This window comes from Danio rerio, chromosome 20, assembly GCF_052040795.2.
Source record: "Danio rerio strain M-AB ecotype USA chromosome 20, GRCz13ab, whole genome shotgun sequence".
Lineage (NCBI taxonomy): Eukaryota > Metazoa > Chordata > Actinopteri > Cypriniformes > Danionidae > Danio > Danio rerio.
In genome coordinates, this window is record NC_141040.1 from 44,463,662 (window position 1) to 44,485,516 (window position 21,855).

The 21,855-nt window shown below is 33.8% G+C and overlaps 2 protein-coding genes across 53 annotated transcripts in view; one reads left to right on the forward strand and one right to left on the reverse strand.

Moving 5' to 3' along the window:
- nkain2 (sodium/potassium transporting ATPase interacting 2) overlaps positions 1-21,855 on the reverse strand; it is a 432,978-nt gene that overhangs the window by 393,098 nt on the left and 18,025 nt on the right. For 2 of the 3 annotated variants that reach the window (XM_087296306.1, XM_087296309.1), the window contains exon 2: positions 986-1,057. The gene's annotated coding sequence lies outside the window, so the exon portion shown is untranslated. Of the gene's footprint in view, positions 1-985; positions 1,058-19,299; positions 19,342-21,855 lie in introns of all 3 variants that reach the window. The other variant, XM_087296307.1, reaches the window with a different exon arrangement.
- The window catches only part of trdn (triadin), a 94,545-nt gene that overhangs the window by 60,439 nt on the left and 12,251 nt on the right, over positions 1-21,855 (forward strand). For 8 of the 50 annotated variants that reach the window (XM_087298481.1, XM_087298460.1, XM_087298462.1 and 5 more), the window contains 18 exons: positions 1,019-1,081; positions 3,255-3,350; positions 8,086-8,112; positions 9,340-9,366; positions 10,313-10,357; positions 10,496-10,540; positions 10,657-10,698; positions 12,889-12,945; positions 13,089-13,142; positions 13,412-13,459; positions 15,203-15,253; positions 15,345-15,392; positions 15,739-15,786; positions 15,925-15,972; positions 16,066-16,101; positions 16,178-16,222; positions 16,446-16,493; positions 19,536-19,574. In XM_087298481.1, the coding sequence (XP_087154607.1) occupies positions 1,019-1,081; positions 3,255-3,350; positions 8,086-8,112; positions 9,340-9,366; positions 10,313-10,357; positions 10,496-10,540; positions 10,657-10,698; positions 12,889-12,945; positions 13,089-13,142; positions 13,412-13,459; positions 15,203-15,253; positions 15,345-15,392; positions 15,739-15,786; positions 15,925-15,972; positions 16,066-16,101; positions 16,178-16,222; positions 16,446-16,493; positions 19,536-19,574 (867 nt within the window). Of the gene's footprint in view, positions 1-1,018; positions 1,082-3,254; positions 3,351-8,085; positions 8,113-9,339; positions 9,367-10,312; positions 10,358-10,495; positions 10,541-10,656; positions 10,699-12,888; positions 12,946-13,088; positions 13,143-13,411; positions 13,460-15,202; positions 15,254-15,344; positions 15,393-15,738; positions 15,787-15,924; positions 15,973-16,065; positions 16,102-16,177; positions 16,223-16,445; positions 16,494-19,033; positions 19,073-19,535; positions 19,575-21,855 lie in introns of all 50 variants that reach the window. The other 42 variants (XM_087298482.1, XM_087298465.1, XM_087298466.1 and 39 more) reach the window with 14 other exon arrangements.

Below are 21,855 nucleotides of genomic sequence, written 5' to 3' on the forward strand. Positions count from 1 at the left end.
TGCTATAAAACATTTAGAAATGGGTTAGCAGTGTATTAGAAAAGCCAGTACAATATAGAAACATGCTAGCAACATGGTAAACATTATTGTTATCAAAGTTTTTTTTTTTTAACATGCTATAATGCTTAGGACATGTTAACCACTTGTTAATGCTTAAAACGTGCTAAAAATGCTAGCGTCAGGTTTAAAACATAACTGTAAGTTACTTAAATATTTAAATAACTATGCTTACGGTTTGTTAAAACATGCTAGGCAACTTAGCAATCTATATTTCCCTCACCAAACTAGAATTCATCTTATTGCAAAAATGTGTACAGTTCATTATGACACTTTAACTTAATAATGGCAATATGATATGGGTGTAAAATGTATTGTTGTTTTTACCCATTCGCACATAAATATTAGGTTTATTTACAGCATTTTTATAATCCCACCTATTTCACATTAAAAATATCACAAGGTTTTGTTTAACTGATCTTTTATTTGTATTGACAAGGTTAACTCAAATAGATTTGGCTTGTTTTGACTTTACTACTTGGTACTTTAGTTCTTTAAAATGGTGTGCTCTGCAGAAAATTATAGCAATAACATCAACCCATTCCATTTATTGCAAAGCGCAGGCCAGAAAAACACGAATCTCTGCCCTGCCTGCAGGCAAGCAGCAGATACTCTGTCATTCCTCTATCAAGAACATCATTAGATATGTTTCACACAACAAAATAAATCCCTGCTGAGAGAAAGAAGCCTGCTGGTAAGGGAGAGAGAGTGCGAAAATGTGGGACTTGAAGAGATCCATTTTGACCCATGGGGTTGTGAACAGTCTCCACCGAAAGCACAAACAAACTACAAAAAAAAACAAGATCTGAACATCAAAGTTTGCGTTCAGTCGATGTGTCTGTGTGTGTGTGTGTGTGTGTGTGTGTGTAAGCTTGTACATGTCTATGTCTTTTGTCTCTCTATTTTCTTTCTGGGCTTTAAGACTCACCTTTTGTTTTGTTTGTTATCTTTCTTAAAACAGCCACAGCCGAGGAGGTGAAAGAAGCAGCAGCTGAGAAACCTGTGGCAAAGGCGGAAAAAGAAGGTCAGTAAACAATTAGTGAATTTTACTGTTTTACAAATTTTCTTTTCTTTTCTTTTTAGTTTGAAACATGGATTTTTTTTAGCTTTCTCTAAATAAAAAGTAACAACTTTAATTTGTTTTCTTTTTACATTTATTTATACATACAGACAACAGTTTGACAATGAGGATGTATTAGTTAATATTAGTTATGTATGAAAACGTAAATGAAAAAGCTTATTTTTTGACTGTCTTAGTCCAATCACTGTAAAATAACAAACACTGTAATTCTCTCTTTAATTAGGCTAGAACACTGCTTTATATTATTTATTTATTTATATCATTTATTTATTTATTTGTGAAAATATGTTTGTACTTTAGTTGTCTTTTATTTATTTAATTTTACTTTACACAATGAATCCTCATTGCACTTGAGTTAACAATGATAATGACACTTGTTGAAAAGCTTTTTAAATAATTAATTAAGGAATTATAATGTTGTTTCGTTATTTCATCTTTATTTACAAGTAGCAGGGTATTTACAGCTACTGTACATTTCTGACTGTTCTCATCCGCATAGTAGCAAACTGCTGTTTATTTTATTTTATTAAATTATGTACAAGTATTGTTCATTATTTGTTCATATTAGCTAAGAGTGAAAAAAAATGTTGTATCCTATTTTTGTTTTGTTAAAAAAAAAAAAAAAACTCATTACATCATCCGTTAACCAATTCAACGTTGTTATATAAAATGTAACCACAGATACAGGGACACTGGAGCATTCTAAAGTCACGTCGATCAGCTGGTTTGTCTATTAACTACCATACAAGCGATCTGCTGATGAATCGCAGCTTTAAAACGCTCCTGTGATCCAGCATCAAATGTTAGCAAATGGACGTTTTTAAAATTTCAGTATCGATTGGTACCGAATTCCAGTATCGTGCCACCCTTGTAGATAAATGGGTTTTTTCATGTTATTTTTAATGAATTTAAAAATTTATTTCTCCTTCGTTTTGTTGTTCCATTGAAAAATGAGTTCATTTGCTCCTGAAAATTTTTAATTTCCTGTTTGTTTGCACTGAAAATAATGACAGTGCTGTTAAATGCATATAAAACTAGGCTATATCAGCATAAACAGTGCCTAGTTACACTAAACTCTAAATGTTGTTTAAATGCAAAAAAAAAAAAAAAAAAAAAAAAGATGACTATGGAATAAATGTAAACAAAAGCAATGAAGTTCCAATGGCAAATCAAAGTCATAGCAGGTTATTACCCCTATCTTACCTTGCCCTGCTGATCTTAATCAGCAAAGAGTAAATGCATTTTATTAGCTAATAAACTTCTGCATCAAAGGTCAGTGAGAAAAACAAAGGAAGAAAGAATGGCGTGCTGTTTTAATAACACCGATCATGTACTCGGCTGCAGGGTTGACTGATATCAGAAATGGCATTAGCATTTTAGGTTAAAGGCATTTTGAATGACACCTCCCCGTAATTCCCCGCGAGCATGTAAGCAACACAATCAAAACCGACTTTCTGAATTTCAATACAATTATTATTCAAAGAGACTTCTTGAAATTCTTGCATGCAGCCGCTAAAACACATTTCCCTTCGTCTCGGCCAATATCTTCAGATGATTGTTAATCTCCATTTTGTTTGGTGAGCTTGTCAACTTTTTTCAGCCGGCTTCCTTCGTGTTGTTTTAATCCAATCTCTTTACCGATGGGGTTGGCATTTAATCAAAAATTGTCACATTAATTCTGACAAATTTATGCAATCCGAACTTATAATGAAGGTGTCATATTTGTATCCCTGTGATTTACCACCACCACTTTAAAAATTAATTTTAGTAATAACATTTTGATTTATGGACGTAAAACCTGGCATTGGCCTCCGATGGCATAAGCACATTATGGGTTTTAAAGATAATGACATCAATATATTAAGCTGTAGGAGACATTTATCACTGTGTTTAGCTGCCAATGTGATCTTTATCATCCTGTGTTGATTTAAACGAGGCTAATCTAATACATCTCTCATTAGACTGTCTTTTTTTTCATTTACTTCAAAATAATGTTCATATTTAATCGATTGAGGGCAGATTTGTTTTTGGTATAGACTGTTCTAGCAAAAATAAAAGGAAATGAATCACTGTAGTCAATGACAACACTCACTGTTTTGCATTTGTTTGTATCTAGACAAGCAAAAAGAGCCCTCTACCTGTCCTTGCATGCATTCACAAATACATAAAGAGCCTCAGAAAGCCCAAGACAGTAAACCAAAAGACGAAAAAGGTATTTGATATTGACTTGCAAGGTCAATATCATGCATGATGTTTTAAAATAAAATTTAAGAGCCTGGCCGCATTTTCGATTTTTCTGAATAACACAGTCATTCTACAGCAAATCACACTGGCTATGATAATTCATAGATGTACTGTAGTCAGAGTCATGCCAGTATCTTTGTGGTTTCTGTTCTAATAAATACTGTTTTCTCCATGCAAGAATAACTAACCAAGAGGTATTTTGCACTGTGTTCATGCAATAAATGGCATGCTAAAAATGTTATAATTGACTGGTGAATGATGTGCATCTAAAACCTAAATAAAATAGAAGGTAGGCAAGTGTGTGCATGAAAAGATGGTGAACTGTTCATACTGTACACTCAATTTATTTATTTTTTTGTTGCTTAATCAAAGTGCTTATTTAAAATGAGTTGAGAAATCACAATTCTTACGATTGTTTTGGGACAACTAAATTCTTTTATGTTCAATCCACTCAAATTTGTAAACAAAATTAAGGCAACTTAACGTATTTGTGTTTGGACAACATGAATGAATTGTGTGAAAGACTGGATTTATATTCGCAGTGTATATAAAACATGCATGGAATATGAACCATATGGTTAGTTTCTGTATCAGCATCTAGAGAAAATGAAATGCGAGTTGTTAACCTTATAGATACTTTAACTGCACAGTAAAATCCAACTGTGAAAATCATTAAATGAAAAATGTAAATAAAAGTTCCTTTGACTTAATGAAAAAGAGTTTTGGTAACTCATGAACTGATTATATTAAAGAGAAGTCAAACCTAATAAGTTACGAATGAATGAATGAATGAATGAATAACATTTTTTTACTTAATCTAGTAAACTTAAATCAAGGGGCGACACAGTGGCGCAGTAGACAGTGCTGTCACTGCACAGCAAGAAGGTCGGTTGTTCGAGCCTCGGTCGGGTCAGTTGGCATCTGCCGGATGCTCCGGTTTCCCCCACAAGACATATGGTATAGGTGAATTGGGTAAGACAAATTGTCCACAGTGTATGTATGTGTGCGAATGAGTTTGTATGGGTTTCCGAGTGATGGGTTGCAGCTGGAAGGGAATCCTGTGCGTAAAACATATACTGAATAAGTTGGCGGTTCATTCCACTGTGGCGACCCCTGATTAATGAAGAGACTAAGCTGAAAAGAAAATGAATAAATGGACTAATGAACTTAAATCTAATGCTAGAAGCAATAGCAAGTCATTTGAGTAGCTATATAGTTGTTTGAACATATATATAGTTGGCTATATAGTTGCTTGTTCTATTAACTAAATTCATTTCAATTTGATAACTGAACTTAAAGGGACTTAAAGGGCCTTATCATACACCTGGCGCAATAAGGCACAAGATGTGTTTGGCACAATTTGTTATTTTCAGACCAGTGCAACAATCATTTTCACATTTTACGCTAGCTTATTTAAATAGCAAATGCATTTGCATTTTGTGGACTTATGGGTGTGCTGGTCTGAAAGGAGGTGTGTTAAAGCAAACTGTTGGCGGGTTGCTATTTGAGGAACAGAAATAGACCGCGCCACTGACCGAGTGAAACGTAGTCTTAAGTCCAGCGCAGAGTGCGCATTGGTTATGTGCCTTTGCACGTATAAAGTACTTACACGTTGCTTAATACACAGAGGATGTAGAGCAATACACAAATATCTTTACATATGAAAAAACATTAAAGGATTAAAATGTTACAAAATTATTATTTTCTACAAAAATATTTAAAAAACACTACCTAAAATGCCTTCTTCATGTCGGGGGGCTTTTTCCAGTTTATTCATGACAATTTGTATAATGTTATTATTAGTAGTAGTATTATGTATTACAGTATATGCATATTTATATTTGTTTTATTAAAATCAAGTTCAGATTTGTACACCTGTCGGGTTTTGGAGATGTCTGCATCACCAGGGCATCAGTATAGGACGTGTATTAGGATATAACTCAGTTTTTTTGACCACACTTCATTATTATTGTTTATTTATTCATTTGCTGGAAATTAGAAACGAATTTGTTAACAAATCTTTGTGCTTAACAAATGAAATTAAATATGTAGGCTAATGGATGTCTTCAATGGAGTGCGTACAACACTGTTTCCTTATCCTTGAAAGTAATGGAGTAAAGAGTAAAAAAGAAAGAAAAGAGGCTGAATGGAGGAGGCTCCTTCTTTATCCTCACATAGATGGTTTGTTTAACTGTTTTCTCGCTAGTAAAGCTTTCAGTTTTTCCACTTACAAAGTCCGCTATGTAAATAGCAAATGTGCCATGGCACGACGCAACTGACTCTTAAAGGGAATGGGAGATGAGACTCTGATTGGTTTAAAGCACGTTATGGTCAAGACACACCCTTACCCCATTAAGAAAATAAACACAACCCTGTTAGACCATGCGCTGGGGCGCAAACCATATTTTTCCGTCCTTAAAATAGCAAAAGTGGATTTGGATATGCCCTTAATGCTTTTGCTCCATGGCTTTAGACATTGAGCCTAGATCATTAAAAGAGGCCAAAAAGTTACTAATATTCTAAATGTTTGACAACATCAACACAAATAATATATGTGTAAGATTACAGCACTCGAACCATTTTGTTTCAAAACTTCAATGGTTTGCCACAATTAGTTTACTCAAACAGTTTTAGTTAACTTATCTGGTTTAACAGTGTGCCCCTTGATGCCTTATGTAAACTCATGCAACTAAATACCATTTACAAATCAAAAAAGAGCTGGGTTCCATACAATTCATTCCCATATTGTCCCAAGACGAATTAAGTTATTTAATTGTTTTTATGATTTTAGTGGACTAAACATAAGAAATTAAGTTGTCCCCACAAAAAATTAGAATTGTGTTGTTTCAACTCATTTCAAATATGTAGTTTGAACAAGCAGCAAAAGTAATTTTTGAGTGCACATTGTCACTGGCCACTTTATCTGATAAACTGAACCTGTTCAGTTCCTCCCCAATGCAAATATCTAACCAGAAAATAAATTTGTTATTATGTTTAAACAGAGCATTAAAATTGTCACTCACAGTAATTGAGTTTAGTTGCCAGACAGCTAAGGCTGGCCTGAGTTTTTAAGAAGAACTGCTTATATTCTGGGATATTCACATACAATTATATGAAGGTTTGATAGAGGATGATCATAATGCGGAGCTGCAGTTTTGTCTTGTTGAGTGGTGAATGGACAGACTGGTCCATCCTTACATATAGACAGCAGTATTACTGAACTGGTGATTCATGGCAGGATTGACCAAAGCTTTTATGACATTTCTGAATGACGCAGCAGAATAAAGCACAGCACTTTTTAGGTCTGCAAAACATATTTAACACTAAAGTAGATCACAGCAATCTACAGCAAAGACAACAACCTACAGTTTACTTATCTTATCTGATAAGTCTCGATTTCTCTGAAGATGGGGTCAGAATTTGTCATAAATTAAAAAAAAAAACTTGATCAATCCTGCCATGAACCACCAGTCCAGGCTGCTGGTGGTGTAAAGGCACAGTGGCACCAACTGAGCATCATTTAACCCAACAGTCTACCTACGTATTGTTGCTGACCATATCCATGCATTTATCTGGTGATGCTACTTAGAGCAGGACAACTGACAAGCTGAGCTTTCACACTCAAATTATCTTGCTTGATAATAATGAGTTCACTGTAATTAAATAATCTCCACAATCACCAGATCTCAGTCCAATGCAGCACCGCTTAAATGTGGATGAACAGAAAATTTACAATAGGCAAAATGTATTTATTTATAAAGCACATTTAAAAAAAGCCACAAGACTGAACAAAGTGCTATACATAAGACAGTAACATTTAGTGAAAATATAAATGCCATCGTATTAGAAATCTCAAAAAGATGAATGTTTTTAGAACCTTGTTGAATCAAAGACATAAGCCAGTTGTGAAAGCAAAAAGAGGCCCAATCAACTAGCAAGTTGTACCTAATAAAGTGGCCAGTGTTTTACAATAACATTTAGTTGGATTCAAAGAATGGAATATGGAAGAATGAAAAGACTGTACTCAAGTATGAATTTTGCAGATCTCTCTAACCATGCATGAATTACTATACTGCACTTTAGAAACTAAGTCGCTTTGGATAAAAGCGTGTGCTAAATGACTAAATGTAAATGTAATGTAAAAATGAGAATGGAAAAAAAAAAAACATATTTCTATTGTTGTATATTAAACTTGTCCTCTTGTAAAGGTCCCGTGAAAGTTTTTTTAGATGTTAGTATCAGTATGTTAGTTTTAAAGATATAAGCCGGTGTGCTCAAAAACAGTGACAAAATTTGCATTGAAATCTTGCAGTTTGTCAATTCCACCGAAATGGATCAATCGTTTTTTTGGCATCACCTCATATTTCAGTTTGACATCAAATCTTCTGATCAATCAAACGCACTCTAATAACTTGTTCTACCCCATTCAAGATGCTTCTCACTTGAGTTTCATTTATGCATTTGACTCAACCACTCTCACTAACAGAGCTGTGATAAAAAACAAACACTACTGGCTGTTTTTTGTTTTGTTTTTTTGAGTGACATATATATCCTGCCATGTCTTTTTTTATTTGAGATTATGTCAAACACAAAATAACAAAATGGACATTTTAAAGCACTTCACGGGACCTTCAGCAGTCAGTTTTGTGCATCCAGTCACCATCTAGTGTAATATTAAAATGAAGCACTACTTTTTCTTTCAGCTGAACCTGACAGAGTGAAGAAAAGAGGTATTTGTAGTGCAAAAAAGGCTGTATACTGCAAATGTTTGTAACACATTTATTGACAGTTAATGACAATAACAATATTGTGGTGTGAATACAGCAGCTTTAAAGAGATAGTTCACCCAGAAGATGAAAACTTACTATTTACTCACCCGCAAGTAGTTCCAAACTTTTTTTTTTGCCTTTCTTTTTTCTACTAAACCCATAAGAGAAGATATTTTGAAGAAAGCTGGAAACCTGTAACCATTGACTTCCACACTAGAAACAACAAATATGCTGGAAATGAAAGGTTACAGGTTTCCAGCTTTCTTCCAAATTCAAATATCCTATGTGTTCAACAGATGAAAAAAAAAAAACTCAAACAGGTGAAGTGAAAGGTGAGTAAATTATAACAGAATTTAAAATTTTGGGCAAACTATCCCTTTAAAAGCCCATTAAAATAAAACAAAAATTTAAGTAGAACTAGAAATCAGTATATTTCCTACACCTTTAGAAATAAAGGTACGTGAGCTGTCACTACCTTTTCAAAAGGTACAAATTTGTACTTAAAAGGTCTATATAAATAACTCAATGGTACGTAAAAAATACAAAAGTGATCCTCAATGTACAAATATCTACCTTTTAAAAGAGGTACCACCCCAGTGACATCTTGTGTACCTTTTTTTTCAAGAGTGTAGTAGCAACGCACATATTTAGACAGTATATAGACTTGCTGTAGATATAAGGCCCCAGAATTTAATAGGCATTTAATAGTTCTATGACTAAGTTAATATCAAATAACTGGTATTTTAAACAGTGTATATGCCTATTTTTGCTCATACAAGCTTAAATTAATAGAATTAGATCCTTTAATCTCCTCTGTAGCCTATAATAATACACTCATCTGTTTAAAAAGACATCACTGAGGATTTTATATCAGTTAACCGCTGTTTTTTTCCTCACACTTGCAGCAGCTTTGGCAAACACAATAGTGCCCCCTGGTGCATATCTGTTAATCTAAGTTTTCTTTTTCAACCAAAACCCCAACCAATAAAGCATATATTTTCATATCAAGCCTGGGAAGTATAATATCAACTATGATTGCTGATACATATGGCAAATGTTTTTTTTGTTTGTTTTTTTTTCCCCAGAATCAACGCACAGCATCAGTAATTTAGTCATTACAAATCAAAGTTTAAACTCTAAACAAAGCAGTTTAGGCTGATTTACATCTGACTGTTTTTCATTTCACAGCTAAAAGAGTCATCATAGAGCGCAAAAGTATGTGAAGTATTGTTTTGTTTGATTGAAGCTGGTTTAGCTCAAGGCAACTGTCAATTTCTACATGCAAGCTGCTTGCTTTAACAATACAGCTCTCAACAAGCCTGTCCCAAACTATAGCAACTATTAGTCAGACTAATAAATTGATAAAGCATATTTGTGTATGCTTTAAAAACTTGTTAGTAAAATAATTAAGAGAGGCTTATCCAAAAGCCTTATTGAGCATGCAAGATGCGGGTTTTTCAAATTCAATTGCATTATGTTTGTATTTCCATAATTATAAATGTCCTCTAAGTTATATACTACATATACATAAAGCTATATACTATATATACATAAACTATATAAAACATATACAGTTAAAGGCAAAACTTTTAGCCCTCCTGAGAAATTTGTATTCTTTATCAAATATTTCCAAAGAGCTATTTGAAAGATTTTTTTTTTTTTTTAAGTTTTAAATATATTAGTTTAGTTAGTTAGAAGTATAAACAATTTTTATTGTCTTTGCCAGGATGAAAGTTCATCATATATTTCTAGATATATGAAAGTACATACTATTTTGCAAGAATACAGCAGTTCAGCAAGTATTCAACTAGCATCCAAGTGCAATGTAAATAATTAACTAAGATAATTAGGTTAACAAGGCAAGGTTAATTAGCAAAGTAAACAGAGGTTTGGTCTGTAGCCAATACAAAAAATACATAATTATTATGGCTAATAATTTTGACCTTAAAATCAGTTTTAAAATATTTAAACAGATTATATTCCAGCCAAACTAATAATAAACAAATTTTATACAATATACTGTGAAAAATGCCCTTGCTCTGTTAAATATTGCTTAATATTTAAAAAAAGCTGTATTTTTATATAGTAATAAGGGCTAATAATTTTGCCTTCAACTGTATAACGTATATCTGAAAACTAATTTTATATTTATTTAATATAGAAGCTGACACCAAGAAAAGGGAGACTCTGCTTAAACAGAGAAAAGGTATCCATCAGCTCCTTCAGTGTTATTGTTTTCACTCATATCTGCAAACACACCTATTTTAAATATAGATATGTGATGTATTTGTATAACCATGTTTTCTTTTTTGTTTCTATCTCACCTCCTCACTAACATCGTCAGAAAAAGAGGCTCCAGTAAGAACAAGACTAGAAAAAGCAAAGAAAGGTAAAAGAACAAAGCGTTCCTGCTTATTTTTATCATCCTCCCCTGAAAGACACGTTTCAAACAATACGGAGTGAATGATGAATATCACAGACTCAAGTTTGCTCTCTGATCCTCAGCTCCAAAAGCAAAGGCAGCAGCTGTCAACATACCCAAAAAGAGTAAGTAAATCCACATGATATAATCATGCTTCAACTAAAAGGAATAGGTTATCAGCAAATATACATTGTATATTTTTTTCATCTTCATAAGACACAAAAGGAGATAATTTAATAAATGTTTTGAAATGCTCTTTTCCGTATAAAACATTAATTTCAACCATCAAACAAAAAAAAAAAAAGCACAAAAAAATAATTATGTTTTCAACAGTAATGGCCGAAAGTGATGCAATCAAATAAATTCGGTCTGCTGTTTGTTTAAACTACTTATCATAAGCTGAGCTGAAACAAAACAATTCCTGAGTTTTTGGGGGGAACTTAATTGTTTAATGTTCAATAGAAAAGTTTTTTTTTTTTACAGTGTGCATTTTTTAACAGTGCAGATTGGATATTTTCACAGTACTTGCTTTGAGGAATATGCTATATACAGCACAAAACCAATAAATAAATAACAAAGTTGGTTAAGGTATGGGGCGACGCAGTGGCGCAGTAGGTAGGGCTGTCGCCTCACAGCAAGAAGGTTGCTGGGTCAATTGGCGTTTCTGTGTGGAGTTTGCATGTTCTCCCTGCGTTCGCGTGGGTTTCCTCCGGGTGCTTCCGCCACTGTCCAAAGACATGCGGTACAGGTGAATTGAGGAGGCTAAATTGTCCGTAGTGTACAAGTGTGTTTTTGTCCTAAGCAACACCTCAATTTGATATTTTAGAAACGTCTATTTTTTGCACCTGAACAATAAGATAAACTACGGTTAAGGTACACCTCATGTGTTTTATTCAGTGTTAAATGCTAATAATGTGAGTTGGAATGCCATTTTACATGACATTTATAGCCATACTGCTGAAAACAGCAGCAGATAGTTCACCTCAGATCTTGAAAATAAAACAAATCGTTTGAAATTATAGAACTGAGACTCCGAGTCCAACACATATCAGTGAATCAGTATCTACATTTAATAATGTTAAAGAGGTTTAATATGTATTAATTAGATTATAAACTTTACCATTTGATGAGTGAGTGCGTATTCTGTGCTTCTGAATGGCTGTATTTAAATTTCGTCGTATTTCATCTGGTGAAAACAGAATAAATTGCTTATCACTGCAAATCTCTTCACGTAGCATGTTGTTATGACACGGGGTTACAATGTAACCTGGTCACCTAATGTTTACATTTGTAATATTTATTTTATTTGCTAATTAATAACCTCATGTGGAACTCTGAATCTGCGTCTCTTTCAGAGTCTGCTACAGTCCATCAAAGTTCATATTTCAGTCACGGGCGCATGCTTTGAGAGCCTTCCTGACTGAATGATTGAAATTTGCAGTTTTCAAGCAATGCAACTCGGGGTGCTGAAATATAACCGGCTAAACTGACAGTGGGCAGGTTAAAAGAACAAAAAAAAAAAAGACAGCGTTCCGGCACGTAAACAATTATTTTCAAAGCAGAATATCTGACTACAGCTTTGTTTTTCAGATAAACAAGAATGTTTACTTGGCATGTTTCTTAAATGTAATCAAACGTATTATGGCATTTTTAAACTTTAGAGGAGCCAAAAACTTAAATACAGCATGTTTAACTTATTTTAAAAAGTAATCAGGTTAAGTAATTCAAAGTTATACAAAGTTTAACATAATATTTTAGTCAGTTTGACTGATGTAAGTTGAGAGGACTAGAAAAGTTCACTTGATTAAACTAAAACATTTTAGGCAGGAAGAATGTTTTTTTACAGTGCATATGGGTTTTATTTAACTATGCACAAATGTAAAGTTGTTAAAGTATATATTGACTACATAATGATAACCAGTTAATAATATTTAATTGGTTCTCCTTTGTGTTTTATAAGTAATCATTCCCTTTGAGAATGAACCATGCAACATACGTATAAATTAAATCAATATAATAAATATGTTTGAATAAATGAACTAAAAATATAAAGAACATTTCCACAATTTGTGCACTTTTTCATTTATCTGGCATTTAGTGGAGCCTGACATGCATAAGTCACTATTAAATGAGAAAGAGCATCATGAAATCCTGCTCAAAATCTCCTTTTGTGTTCTACTGAAGACATTTTTTGATCAACATGAGGATGGGTAAATTATGACAGATTTTTCTGAACTATTTCTTGAAGTTGATGTTTTAAAATTCAGTTTGATCTAAAAATATGACAGCGGTGCTGTCTTTTCTTCTTATAACAGGATCCAGACCCTCAGAGGACATGGAAGTGTCAGCAGCTCCAGCTCCGATACAGGAGCGTAAGTGCAACTCATAGCCTTGAGCCTTTTTATTATTACACTGCATTACATTCATATAATGCCACATGACAGCAGCAATAAGACGCAATCTACAATCAGTCTGCTGTAACTCTGAATCTTTCTGTCACAACTCTATATACCAGTTCCTATGTGCCGACCAACTCCTGTGTACTGCCCAGCGCCCCCTGGCTGGTATGGTGAGTAATGCAGTCACCTAGAATCACTATGCACTCAGACTTGTTCAAACTACTTATTACAAATGAGTTGAAACAACACAATTCTTAAGTTCTTTCTTGGGACAACTTATTTTTTTTATGTTCAATCCAATATAACCACAATCAAGTTAACTTAATTAATTGTGTTGGGACGACATAAAGGAATTGTGTGGAACCCAGTTATTATACAGTGTGTACTGTAATTTGAAAGCATCATTTAATAATACCCTAACATTTATTTCATCCTACAGTTCATCATATAGTTACCAGTAGCCCATTACCACCATCGGCTATTCCAGGTATCCAAATCTATTTCAATTCAAATGTATTCATCAAGATACTCGTTGTGTGTTTTTGCTTTTGTCGTAGGGTCGGCACCATATTGGAAAAAAAAACGTACATTGCAATATTTTCATTCACTGCGGTATATAATGCGTTATAAATGCAATTTTAGCAGATGACTTAAAAAGCTTGTAATGAAATTAATGAATTTAGATCGATTGGGATGATTCTGTAGGGAAGCATATTTGCATAAAATATAATTTTAAAATGTCAAAGTTAAATAAAACAGAGAAACGATGCAAATAAACAATGATTTATGATTTTACCAGCAGTATTTTCAAACGGTATTCAGATCCAGAAATTAAAAAATAACTGTATACTAATATAAATATGAATAATATGAATAATAATAACATGAATAATAACAACAACAACATAGTATCATTTTATTTGAGTAAATAATAATATAAATGTACAATTAATCTTTAAGCTACAAACATTTATTCTGCCAAAATGGCTTACAATTGCTTCACATTCTTATAGTTTACACTTAAGGTTAAAATCTGAAATGTTGTTAACTGAAATGTCTCATCAACTATAATCTCAACTACATCGCAGATCCCTGGGATTTGACTATTGCAGACTCACACATTGCTATATAGATTCAGTAGATGTGTGCACCTACACTGGTCTCACGGTTCGATTACGTTTATCATGCCATCGATTTGGTTGAATTCGGTATCTCTGTGAATCACGGTGAATTGACGATACTTTCCATACACAGTGTTATATTTTATTCACAGCACAAGAATTCTTGTATTAAAATGTATCATTTATAAATGAATTTTCTGTGTATTTGTAATACAATTGTGTCCTTTAATACAAGATATATGAACCGTACCTTTAATTTTACCGGCTTAAAGAAAACACTCTTTTTGAATATATCAAAACTACAGTACATGCACAGAACAACATGAGCATTTACAGCAAATAAACAAACATAAATATTTTCCCACTTGCTTTTTGAGCATTGTCGAGTGAGTTGTTAAATGCTTAAGATTGGTCACGCACTTAACAGAGAGGGCTGCGATTGGCTCTAATCCTCTATAAGTGCACTATAAGTGCAAAGTTCAAGCTAGGTGAACTCTGACCTGCCAAATTGCACCACATGACCACTTAAGACCAGTCAAAGATCAAGACCTCTCCGTAAAGAAATTTAAAATATGGACAAATCGCTCGCTTTTTAAAATGTCTACTCACCTTGCTAAATCAAGCCCCTTTTCGCAGCACCGTACTACAGAATTTTGCATGCTCGAACTCGAGTGTGACTGCGCCATTACACTGATAAACGGCAATGGCGATCACAGCTGATCCCTGATAAGGTGAAGAAAACTTGCTCTGCAGACACACTTGTGTCTGGATCCACAAGTATCACTGTAACAGCCGAGAGGAGAGAAACCATGTAAAGAGTTTCTGTATTTTTTAATTAGTTGGAGAATTTTAATTACTCATGCTTGCCTCCCTCGCCATAGTAAACTATCATAATATAGCGTATATGAGATAAATGACGTCAGTGCTTAATAACTGGTTAGGATCTATTACTGAAACAATACCGAATTGTCGGCGTCTGCATCGTGGTGCACCAAAGAAACAATTAATTAACACCCCTATTGTGCAGCACTATTATGTAGTGCCACAAATCTAATTATTCACAGAATTACTTTTTTTTTTTACACTACAGTTTTCCATGTGTTTTTCAGAATCCGAAATTCCTATTTTAACAACTCATCAAGCTCCCACTATATTGAAAGGTGCTTGTCTTATAACGTATTTGGAATTTTATTTTATTTATGACAATATTGTCTCTTTTACGTATCTAATTTAATGTTTTGTTTGCTTAAGACCCAGAAGATGAAAAGGAAAAGCCAAAACAAGCTGCTAAAAAGAAAGGTAATTTCATGAATAGCACCTGTAATATGAATTGGCAACACAATCTTACGACAAATCGTAACTTTTTGTTTTGTGGCTAATTCGTATGAATTAATACAATTTCATTTGTGCAATTTAGTAAGATTTGCTTATCCCCCCCCCAATGACGGTTGGGTTTAGGGGTGGGGTTGGGTATTTTTGTACAACTGAACCATACGAATTTGTACAAATTAGCCACTAAACTGACAAAACGTAAAATAGTTTCAATTCCTCCTGAGATCAGGCACGAATGGGATGTATTTTGTTTACTAGTTACAAGCAAGTTAGCAACCCTGAGACAAAAATTAACCCCTGACTTCAATTTCAGAACCAGCTCCTCCGAAAGAAAAAGCCAAAGCAGCTCCAGCTAAAAAAGGTAAGAACTCATTTAAAATCAAAGGAAATATCTGAAACTAAATGTTATTAATTATGTTGGATTGATCATTTTTAATACATTTTAATGCATGTTTATGAATCTGCATTCATCTTTGTTTTTGCACTGTTTGTTACTAAGAACCCACAGTTACTAAACCTAAAGTAAAACCTACAGTGGCAAAGAAAGGTAAGGACAATAGAAAAATGGCCAAAAAATTACATTTTAGATCTATTTTCATACTAAATAAATCTTTTTTGTGTGTGTGTGTGTGTGCCTAAGAGCCAATAGCTGTGAAAGCGAAGCCTAAAAGGACAGGTAATTATGGTTCAGGAACTGGTTTGAATGTAGTTTTATATTAATGAGATTTAACTTACAATTTCCTCTTTTGCAGAGAGAGTGATCACTAAAGAAAGGGCAAAACCTTCTTCTAAGAGAGGTACAGTTCACGTTGCATATTATATATTTCACATACACGCTTTATATGTCATACATATTAATGCATTTATCCATTTATTTATTTACACTATCATTAATAAAGTTTACTAATTGATGCAAATGATTTCTTAAATTGACTAAAATGAACTTAAAAATCTCAACTAATACCAATTTGGTTGTTAAACAAAAAAAAATCTGAAATATTTGTTCTCTATCCTCTTTAGAGCCAGCAGTAACAAGGAAGGCAAGAGTTACAGCAACCAAACACAAAGGTAATCTCACATACTAATTACACAGTATATTTAGTATTTATTATTTAAGCTAATCTATTATCATACCTAAACCTAAAAGGGGTCCTATTCTTCTTTTTGGATAATATCAGATGTACACAAAATGTCTCTGTTAAGTATCAACTCACCTTAAAGATAACTTGGTAACATGTTACAATAATGTTCCATTGGTTAACATTAGTTATTGTATTTATCAACATGAACCAACAATGAACAATACATTTATCACAGTATTATTATACATGTGTCTTAATGTTAATTAATGAAAATAAAATTTTCATTATTAATTCATGTTAACTCACAGGTATGCTATATGAACAATATCACACGAGCAGTGCGATGTGGCTACTGCTACTCATGTGATATTGCATTTATACAACAGTTTGTCAACATAATCGTTAGTGTATAAATGCGCAGTACTGTTCTTTGTCATAGGTCGCCGTATCAGTTTAAACTTAGTAAAGTTGAGCTTCTTTGGTGATGATGTATACAGTGCTAGGTTTTAAATTTAGCGGCCCTTTGCGCTGTACATAAAGTGAATGCAAAGCATTGAGATTCAGGCCATTAAACAGCAGTTTAATGTTCTCTCTGAAAACACTCGATTGATCTCAGTTAGCAGATCAACATTCACCACAAGATCGCCATCATCGGCACCATTATTTGTAACTTTAGGTAGGTTTGCAAACATGTGTACTTTTCATTGCGTCTTCCCCAAAATAAACAAAACTTCACAAAAGCCCCTGTCATCTCAACTAAGTGCGGCTGGAAATTGTGAGCTGGTTGCGTCGAGTGCGTGTTCCTCCATTGGGAATAATAAACTTACCTTAGTTAATAATCTCAGTCACTGTTAATCCAGTGTGTGTGTTTGTGAATATTATTCTCGGCGTACAAGCTCAAAAATTTAAGCTAGCGCAAAGTTGGCATAACTTTTAGTTGCAGCAGTTTTTTTCTGTGCAGAAACGTGGTGTAGAGAATCCTTTACGATTAATTAACTGTGATAAATTAAAGTGCGGTTAATAGTAAACGGGTTAATCTTTGCATCCCTAGGCTGGAAGAGTGCTGTCACTGGCAGAATTTTGCATGGCTATCAGCCAATCTGATTCAGACAGAACTTTCGTATAAACAGCTGCAACAAGAACATCTTCAGAATTTATTAATGCATTAGTAAATGTTGAACTATGATTAATAAATGCTGTGCAAGTACTGATAGTCATGTTAGTAAATACATTAACTAATGCACATCAGTGTAAAGTGTTACCAATAATTTATTATATCATGCTATTAATGTCAGTTTCTGAGGTGTGGCAAAAATGTCTTCGTTTTTTTAAAATGCAAATTAGCTGCTTTTCCCTGCCCCCAATTTCAAAAAAGGGTGGAGCTTTTACTACTCTTGGCTTGGTTACTCCAGCAAAACAAAACAAATTTGTGTTTATTTTAAAGCTTTTTCAGGTTTAAATCTATTTATATAGTTTAATATATTTAATACACAATTTTCTCAGAACAAAGAAATGAAGTGAATACGCAGGAAATCTGTCAAACAGTGCAACTTGTGAGTATTTTAGCATTATTTTCTGTGCTAACAGTAAAACATTCACATTGTTATGTTAAAAGCACACAAAAGACACAAGTTCACCTAATGTTATGAATTATTTTGACTATAATGGCGAATGTAAACAGGTACAGAACAATGTATCAGTATTAAATCTGTGAAACAGCATCTATTGAAAATGAAAACATCACTTACTAATGCAACTCAACTAAGCCTTGTCCTCTTAGGTGGAAATTATTTAAATCCTGGATGTTGTATTGTGCTTTTTCAGACAAAAACTCAGAACTACAATGAGTTTGAGGGAGCTCAGAAATAGCGCTTCCTAATATAGAGAATTATTCCCTTTGGAGTAGACTTTTTTTTACTTTGGAGTAACTTTGCTCAAGTTTTTCATAATCAAACAGCAACACTTCAAAACAAAGGAAGTCGAAAGTCTAAAAAAATAAAATACGGCCCTTTTAAAGTTTAGGAAAAGGGAAAAACTTGCTTTTTTACTAGTTCCTGTATACTACTCACTGAAAGAGCTTCAGCTGAGTGTTTAGAACTGGTAACAGCTATAAATATTTCACACTAGATGATATTTGCCTCGCTTCTATTGGCAAGTGCCTGTTAGCCACCCTGTGGCAATGTCATCATGTTTTCTGCCTCACTGTTTTATAAAGTGCTGGACATAAAAACAGGACCACAGAGTTTTGCTGAGAGTACAGTTTAGCGATCCCTCCTACTTCTTTCACCTTTAGCTGAATTCTGCATTGCTCCTCTACTTCTGTAGATTTCTGAATAAGGGCAGATGAAAACAATTATTTACTTTAACATTTCTCAATATGCCACTTTGTTTGATACCACAAAATCCCTGAAACACCATTAGATAAAATCCAGTCTTATGAAACTTGTCTTTAAGAAGTGAAGTTTGGATATTGATAAATATAATTAATGTCATAATACATAATTTTTTGTGTGTCTACATGTGAAGAAGAAAAATCTGCAAAGGTAGTGAAGCCCACTGCACAGGGTAAGTTGTTTCATTATATACTATCAGATTTACTGATGCTCATATTTAATTGGTTTAGATATAAAGACCCCCTGATATAATATTTTGATCAGTTAATATTTTTATTCTTATTTGATATATACTGTAATGGCTAGTCATTTTAATTGTAACCAGCAGGTACAGGAATAAAATAGTGGAAAAGAGTTTTGCTGAGAGTACAGTTTAGCGATCCCTCCTACTTCTTTTACCTTTAGCTGAATTCTGCATTGCTCCTCTACTTCTGTAGATTTCTGAATAAGGGCAGATGAAAACAATTATTTACTTTAACATTTCTCAATATGCCACTTTGATATGAAACCACAAAATCCCTGAAACATCATTAGATAAAATCCAGTCTTATGAAACTTGTCTTTAAAAAGTGAAGTTTAAATATTGATAAACATAATTATTGTCATAATACATAATTTTTTGTGTTCATGTGAAGAAGAAAAATCTGCAAAGGTAGTGAAGCCCACTGCAGAGGGTAAGTTATTTGTTTATATATTATCATTTACTGATGCTCATATTTAAGCGTTTCAGATATAAAGAACCTCCTGGTATAATATTTTGATCTGTTGATATTTTATACTTTTATTTAATATATACTGGAATAGCTCATTTCAGTTGTAACCGGTAAGTACAGGAATAAAAAAAGTGGATAAAACAGTGATGTTTAAAATTGGATTTATCTCCAAAAATAAAATGTTAAAATATCAACCCATTAACTTTTAAAATGGCCTTAAATGTCGAGTCAAATCAAAGTGGTGCAAAAAGTGACAACCCGCAGTGATAAGTGCATTTTGAGAAAAAAAAGATGTATAACTTCATAAGATTTCCCCCTCATTTCCAATTAGTAATTTTAATAAAAGGTCATGCGTTTTTGTGACGTCTTTATGCAAAATTAAAAGCATAAACAGTTCAAATATAATTTCATAACTTTTGCTTTTATTTAATAAGTGTCAATAATTATAAACACAATTGTATTCATGCATGAACAGTGCATTCAGAAAGTATTCATAGTGCTTCACTTTTTCCACATTTTTTATGTTAGTCTTATACAGTCTTATGGATTAAGTTCATTTATTTCCTCAAAATTCTACACACAATACCCCATAATGACAATATGAAAAAATTATTTTTGTAATTGTTGCAAAATTTTATATATATATATATATATATATATATATATATATATATATATATATATATATATATATATATATATATATATATATATATATATATATATATAAAAAACACATGTACATAAGTATTCACAGCCTTTGCATTGAAGCTCTAAATTGAACTCTGTTGCATTCTGTTTCAATTAAACATTCTTGAGAAGTTTCAGCAGCTTAATTGGAGTTCAGCTGATTGGACATGATTTGAAAAGTCATACACCTGTCTATATGAGGCCCCAGGGTTGACAGTGGCCTCCATTATCCGTAAGTGGAAGATGATTGGAACCACCAGGACTCTTCCTAGAGCTGGCTGGCCATCTAAGCTGAGTGATCGGGGTAGAAGGGCCTTAGTCAGGGAATCAATAACTCTATGGTCACCCTGTCTGAGGTTTAGCGTTCTTCTAAAGAGAGAGGAGAACCTTACAGAAGGACAACCATCTGTGCAGCAATCCACCAATCAGGTCTGTTTGGTAGAGTGGCCACTCCCCACCAGGAATTTGCCAAACGGCATTTGAAGGACTCTCAGACCATAAGAAACAAAATTCTCTGGTCTGATGAAACTAAAATTAAACTCTTTGGAGTGAATGACAGGTGTTATGTTTGAAGAAAACCAGGCACTGCTTATCACCAGGCTAATACCATTGAAGCATGGTGGTGGCAGAATCATGCTGCGGGGACGTTTACTAGTCAGGATAGAGCAGTGGTTCCCAACAGGGGGGTCGTGGCCCACAAGGGGGCCTCAGCGAGCTTTGTGGGGGGTCGCATCATATTAAAAAAAATCTTTGCAGTCGACAGTTAGGAGAATGATCATGTTGTCTCAGTTTGTTTTATCCCCTAGCTCAGTGGTCCTCAACCACTGGTCCGTGGATCAATTGGAACTGGTCCGCACAAGAAATCATTAATTATTTCTGTTTTATTTATTATCTGAGTCTGAACAATCTTTTATTTTGAAAAGTCTTTTTTTTTTAAAAAGACAGTATTCTCTCGCTTAGGTATCGGTCACTTGAGTGCCCAAATTTAACCCAAAGCTGCAAAATGAGCAAAAAACAGACGTCTTTAGAAAATTTCTTTGCTAAGGAGAAATGGCCCAGTGAACGACCTGCGAACTGCCAAAAAATAGATCCGCAACACACTTGTCAACAAATCAGGTGACTCCAGCATGGCTTTGCAAGATCAACTGATGGAGATTGCAAATGACAGCTGCTTTTTAGCGGCCGTTCGCACATCGCGTATTTCTAGAATCTGCACAAGTTTGTTGTTTCTAATAGAGGTGCGTAGCATGTGCGCACAAGCAGCGTGACACGCTCGCATCAATGAACCCCGGGCCGCAAGCGCACTGCGAGTCACGTGACAAGAATTCACCAATCAGCTTCAGCTTGTATGGAATATTCACATTTCGGTAAGACAAATGCTGCTCGGGTCACCACAGCAGAATGAACTGCCAACTTATCCTGCACATGTTTTACGCATTGGAAGCCCTTTCAGCTGCAACCCATCTCTGGGAAACATTAGGCTGTTATTTGTGCATAACCATATCTAGATATAGACATAAATAGATATAAAACATAACGTTTGCTTGAAAAC